This window comes from Oncorhynchus nerka, linkage group LG3, assembly GCF_034236695.1.
Source record: "Oncorhynchus nerka isolate Pitt River linkage group LG3, Oner_Uvic_2.0, whole genome shotgun sequence".
NCBI classification, from domain to species: domain Eukaryota; kingdom Metazoa; phylum Chordata; class Actinopteri; order Salmoniformes; family Salmonidae; genus Oncorhynchus; species Oncorhynchus nerka.
The window spans coordinates 45,835,528-45,841,527 of record NC_088398.1 but is presented as its reverse complement, the minus strand read 5'-3'; the positions used below and the strand labels follow the sequence as shown (position 1 = coordinate 45,841,527).

The following is a 6,000-nucleotide window of genomic DNA, read 5'->3' as shown; positions in this document are numbered from 1 at the left end:
ACCGCTGTGTCATTCGGGAGGCAAAATAGACCAAGTTAAGGTTGGTCGTAAGGTATCTGCGTTGCATCATGCCAAGCCTATTTCACACAAGCTCTTAGACTGTTCACCAAAATCACACCCACTTGTTGGAACATCAAATAGCCATATTGCCGTTGAGACATTTACACCAAAACTATCACTATCAGATAGAGCAGCTGCTGAAGATACATACAGTAGCTACCTGAGATAGGTGTTGTTTTGTTTGAGGACATTTTAAATCTTTCATATGCGGCAGAGCGGTGGGTGAGCTTCTCAAGGAAATCTATTCCTCAAATATTTAATGTGTCTGCGCAACCACGCACTCAAGAAGGGATGGGGGTTTGTCGTCCTGGAATGTTTTGGTGTGCGCGCCCCCGATTGTGTCTGATCGTGTGGCGCGCCAGAGGGCGAGGGTACGTACGCGCGGAAGCGCGATTTGTCTGTATCTGGAGTACAAGGAAGGAGGAAAACTGGAAAGGGGAGTGATGGCGGTAACGAAATGACAAGTTCGGGAGTATAAATTACACAAGAGTTGCATTATGAGGAGCCTTCAGCACCTAGGATGAAGAAATAAGTATCGTAAGAGGTAAAATACAACGGAAGTTAATTTGCGTGCGGTAAAGCTCTGAAATGTTTCGGTCACAGTTTACTTGTAATTGTTACAATGAAACTGATCACCACAAAAGACGTTTGGTATCTAACGTGTTTTGCACAGTTAGCTTATTTTTGTGTTTCATCTTTAGCTGACTTTTATTGTCAGTGTTTGACCGGCTACGAATTATCATAGGCTCTTAAAAGCCCACTCACGTTCAATAATTAAAGAAGTTGGTCTACGACGATGTAGTGGTGAGGGAAAAGTAATTTGCTTTGAAGCAGCCGGAAGAATGCGATTGCAAGGTATATAGGAAGTTGCTTTGGATAGGCTCGAATAGTACTAACAGCTAGTTTTTGAAAGTGTATTTTCCTCTTGTCTCTGTAGATGACCACCACATTACCCATGATTTAGACTCCCTGACCAAGACGCCGAATAATCTGAGGGATCCATGGCACTGGTCGACTGAGAACAACAATAGGGGAACAAGAAACACTCAGACGTTTAACTTCTATCGCCTCTTCCCAAGATACTCCCAGTAAATATTTGAAAATGATAAAAGCCGAGAGCAAAGGAGAAAGGGCGCTGAGGAGTGCGTCCCCGCATAGAAATGCTTACAAGTCGGACTTCCACGCTATTAAGTGTACTTTTGATGGGACGAAATCGGACGGTACTGCAAAGTCATATGCAAATGGTTCTAACGACACACAGGAGGACACGAGGGGGAGGCATTTAGGCAATCGGATAAACAAGATAAAGAATATTTTCCTCCAGATGGATGGCCAGCAACAAGAGATTCAAGAGGTGAAAACAACATTGAAAGCTGATTTGTCCCTGGTCTCCCCACCAAATGTGCCATTTGCAGTCACCACACACAAAACAAGTTTGAGCTGTGCCACTAGCCCAGAATCTCCAAGTCTAGACAAAACCCCCAAGGGAGAAGATGTCGAAGTTGACAAAACAGCTTTGGCAGAGAAGTTCTCTTCGACCAGGAAACTCTTTGAGAGGACTATCAAAGAACAACCCGCAGCGGAGAAGTCTCCCAACAGAGTTGTAAGCCGGGTGCCCCTGGGCAGTGTGTCTGATGGGGGGAAAAGTACCAGGAGATTGTCAGGGTCCACTGAAACTAGCAACATCAAAACAGAGCCTGGTCCCACTCCAGTGACGAGAAGCCAGCCAGATGAGAGGAGCGATACTGAGGAGACTAAACATGTGTCCAGGGTGTCCCTGAAAGCTGGGCCCATGTCCAGGCGGCTAGACAACTTCATTGTGGACAGTGACAATGAGGCAAAAGCCACAGAGATGTTGTCTAAAGTATGCAGTCTCTCAGATCGCTCAATGCCTACATCTCCGACAAGGGACAGTTTTAACAAATCCACCATTCCAACTAATGATGCCACTAACAAACCTACCTCCATAGTTACCGGTGTCATTCTCAAACCAACTTCCCCATTCAATAACACTACTCACAAAACATTCCCAACAGCCAATGCCACTCCAAAGCCCATCTCCCCAGAGCCCGTATCCCCAGGTGGCCAAAGCGCTTACAAGCACTCCCCCTCAACCAGTGATGCTTTCAGTAGACCATCTGTGGGTAGCGATGGAGTAAAACCCTCCAGTCCACCCCCCAGGGATCAAAAACAGCCTACTGTGTTTGCCAATAGCTTTTACAGTAGCAACAGGGCCAAAACCTCCAACAGTGCCAAGAGTGATGGGCATGTGGCACGGAGTCCCACCAGGGAAAAGCCACCTACCCAGGCCTCGTCTCTGCCTGGCACGGTCCGGGCTGAGCTCGTAGTGGTACAGAATGAGTCATCAGAGAGCGAGGAGAACGAAGAGGAGAATATTGAAGACGATGTTTTTGAGGAAGTGCATGTTCAACCCCCAAAAGAGATCAAAGTTGAGCTAAAAGAATCGCCACCAAAGGCGATCAGTCAGAAGGATGACCACCATCAGCCGATCTCAGAGAAAGATGACGGCAAGGAGACTGAGATTACACTGGAGAAGGAAGAAGGAAGTCGATTTGAGGAGTCACGGCATGAATTGAAAGAGGCGAATCCTGTAAATCAAACCGCGGATTACGAGGAGGAAAATGCGGAGGAGGAACAGGGCAGAAGGGGCAAGATTTCCCCAGTGGCATATGGTAGAGAGAACACAGCATTTGTGGATGATGGGGATACAGACCAGACCCTCGAGGAGGAGAATGAAGAGCAGCTCTGTGAGGAGGAGTATGAGGAGGCCCCTGGGCTTTCAGATGATGAGGAGGAACCGGAACCACTGAGGAAGATCAAGTTTTCAACGTCACCGATACGGGTAAGCATTGAGAAGAGGGAATGTTACATTGATAATCTGAAGTGAAGTTGATGTTAATTGCTTTCATTTTGGGGTCTTAGAGAATGTGAACCTTACTATATGGTTTCTATTCATGGTAGCTAGCTAGCTTTTGTCTGGCCTAAAAGTTCTGAGAGAGGTCAATTGTACATGTGGTAATATACTGGACAATGTCACAGCTGGCGCCCTTTTGGATCAAATCTATTAACCAAGGAAGTCTGCTTTCACTCAGGTTGTTGACTTATTTGTGGAGGGCATTCTTTGGTGCCTTGATTGACAGATCCCACATAGGAAATGAGTGTCTTTGTTACACATGATGATGTTATGGCTGCTGTTGCACTGTATCAGGTGAAGCGTGTCATGGATGAGAACCCAAACTATGGGGTGTTTAAGCTTCTGTAATTACTGAGGCATTGCCTAAAGCTGGTGTGTCTGAGGGTCACATATTTCTCTTGTTAACAATGTTGTGGATCTAGGCTAGTAGTAGTGGAGACATTTCCAGATGTTAGTCCAGAATGCTCCACGCTGTATTTATGGAAACATTGTTGACATTACGTAAGGGGTCTGTGTGAACCCCAGCTGAATGAGGACAGTCGGGAGGGAACTGGAGTGACGTGTTGGAACCCTGACTTAACTGTACTGTACAGTATAAACAACCTCATCATGGCTCTTCCAGTGACTTGTTGATGGTTGGTTGGAGGCCTACTCTTGGGGAATGATGATTTCCATTCACTGTGAATCAGCCTTTGAACATTAGGGTTGGGCAGTATTCAGACTTTCATACTGTTTCTGTACCATACTATATATTATATATATATATATATATATATACCAGTACCAGTACCAGTACCAGTCAAAAGTTTGGACACCTACTCATTCAAGGGTTTTTCTTTATTTTTATACATTGTAGAATAATAGTAAAGATATCAACACTATGAAATAACACGTATGGAAGCATGTAGTAACCAAAAAAAGTGTTAAACAAATCAAAATATATTTTATATTCTTCAAAGTAGCCACCCTTTGCCTTGATAACAACTTTGCACACTCTCGGCATTGTCTCAACCAGCTTCACCTGGAATGCTTTTCCAACAGTCTTGAAGGAGTTCCCACATATGCTGAGCACTTGTTGGCTTCTTTTCCTTCACTCTGTGGTCCAACTCATCCCAAACCATCTCAATTGGGTTGAAGTCATGTGATTGGAGGCCAGGTTATCTGATGGAGCAATCCATCACTCTCCTTCTTGGTCAAATAACCCTTACACAGCCTGGAGGTGTGTTGGGTCATTGCCCTGTTGAAAAACAAATGACTGTCCCAAACCAGATGGGATGGCGTTTCGCTGCAGAATGCTGTGGTAGCCATGCTGGTTAAGTGTGCCTTGAATTTTAAATACCTCACAGACAGTGTCACCAGCAAAGCAACCCCACACCATCACACCTCCTCCTCCATGCTTCACGGTGGCAATCACACATGTAGAGATCATCCTGTGTCTCACAAAGACACGGCGGTTGGAAACAAAAATCCCAAATTTGGACTCAAAGGACAGATTTCCACCGGTCTAATGTCCATTGCTCGTGTTTCTTGGCCCAAGCAAGTCTCTTCTTATTGATGTTCTTTAGTAGTGGTTTCTTTGCAGCAGTTCGACCATGAAAGCTTGATTCACGCAGTCTCCTCTGAACTCTGAAGCATTTATTTGGGCTGAAATTAACTTCTCTGCAGCAGAGGTAACTCTGTGTTTTCCTTTCCTGTGGTGGTCCTCGTGAGAGACAGTTTCGTCATAGCGCTTGATGGTTTTTGCGACTGCACTTGAATAAACTTTCAAAGGTCTTGAAATTGACTGACCTCATTTCTTAAAGTAATGATGGACTGTAGTTTATCTTTACTTATTTGAGCTGTTCTTGCCATAATATGGACTTGGTCTTTTACCAAATAGGGCTATCTTCTGTATCAAATCAAATTTATTTATATAGCCCTTCGTACATCAGCTGATATCTCAAAGTGCTGTACAGAAACCCAGCCTAAAACCCCAAACAGCAAGCAATGCAGGTGTAGAAGCACGGTGGCTAGGAAAAACTCCCTAGAAAGGCCAAAACCTAGGAAGAAACCTAGAGAGGAACCAGGCTATGTGGGGTGGCCAGTCCTCTTCTGGCTGTGCCGGGTGGAGATTATAACAGAACATGGCCAAGATGTTAAACTGTTCATAAATGACCAGCATGGTCGAATAATAATAAGGCAGAACAGTTGAAACTGGAGCAGCAGCACGGCCAGGTGGACTGGGGACAGCAAGGAGTCATCATGTCAGGTAGTCCTGGTGCATGGTCCTAGGGCTCAGGTCCTCCGAGAGAAAGAAAGAGAGAAGGAGAGAATTAGAGAACGCACACTTAGATTCACACAGGACACCGAATAGGACAGGAGAAGTACTCCAGATATAACAAACTGACCCTAGCCCCCCGACACATAAACTACTGCAGCATAAATACTGGAGGCTGAGACAGGAGGGGTCAGGAGACACTGTGGCCCCATCCGAGGACACCCCGGACAGAGCCAAACAGGAAGGATATAACCCCACCCACTTTGCCAAAGCACAGCCCCCACACCACTAGAGGGATATCTTCAACCACCAACTTACCATCCTGAGACAAGGCTGAGTATAGCCCACAAAGATCTCCGCCATGGCACAACCCAAGGGGGGGCACCAACCCAGACAGGATGACCACATCAGTGAAGCAACCCACTCAGGTGACGCACCCCTTCCAGGGACGGCATGAGAGAGCCCCAGTAAGCCAGTGACTCAGCCCTACCTTGTCACAACACAACTGATTGGCTCAAACGCATTAAGGAAAGAAATTCCACAAATTACCTTTTAACAAGGCACACCTGTTAATTTAAATGCATTCCAGGTGACTAGCTCATGTTGCTGGCTGAGAGAATGCCAAGAGCGTGCAAAGCTGTCATCAAGGCAAAGGGTGGCTACTTTTTAAAGAATATCAAATATATTTTGAGTTGTTTTAACACTTTTTTTTGGTTACTATATGTTATTTCATAGTTTTGATGTTTTC

At 45.4% G+C, this 6,000-nt stretch overlaps 1 protein-coding gene across 2 annotated transcripts in view; it reads left to right on the top strand.

The window, feature by feature from the left end:
• Positions 1-433: 433 nt before the first annotated feature.
• LOC115109108 (neurabin-1-like) overlaps positions 434-6,000 on the top strand; it is a 46,145-nt gene continuing 40,578 nt past the window's right edge. Inside the window, exons 1-2 of one of the 2 annotated variants that reach the window (XM_029633710.2) lie at positions 434-604; positions 998-2,923. In XM_029633710.2, the coding sequence (XP_029489570.2) occupies positions 1,163-2,923 (1,761 nt within the window). In that variant the 5' untranslated portion in view covers positions 434-604; positions 998-1,162. The remainder of the gene's footprint in view (positions 605-997; positions 2,924-6,000) is intronic. The other variant, XM_029633719.2, reaches the window with a different exon arrangement.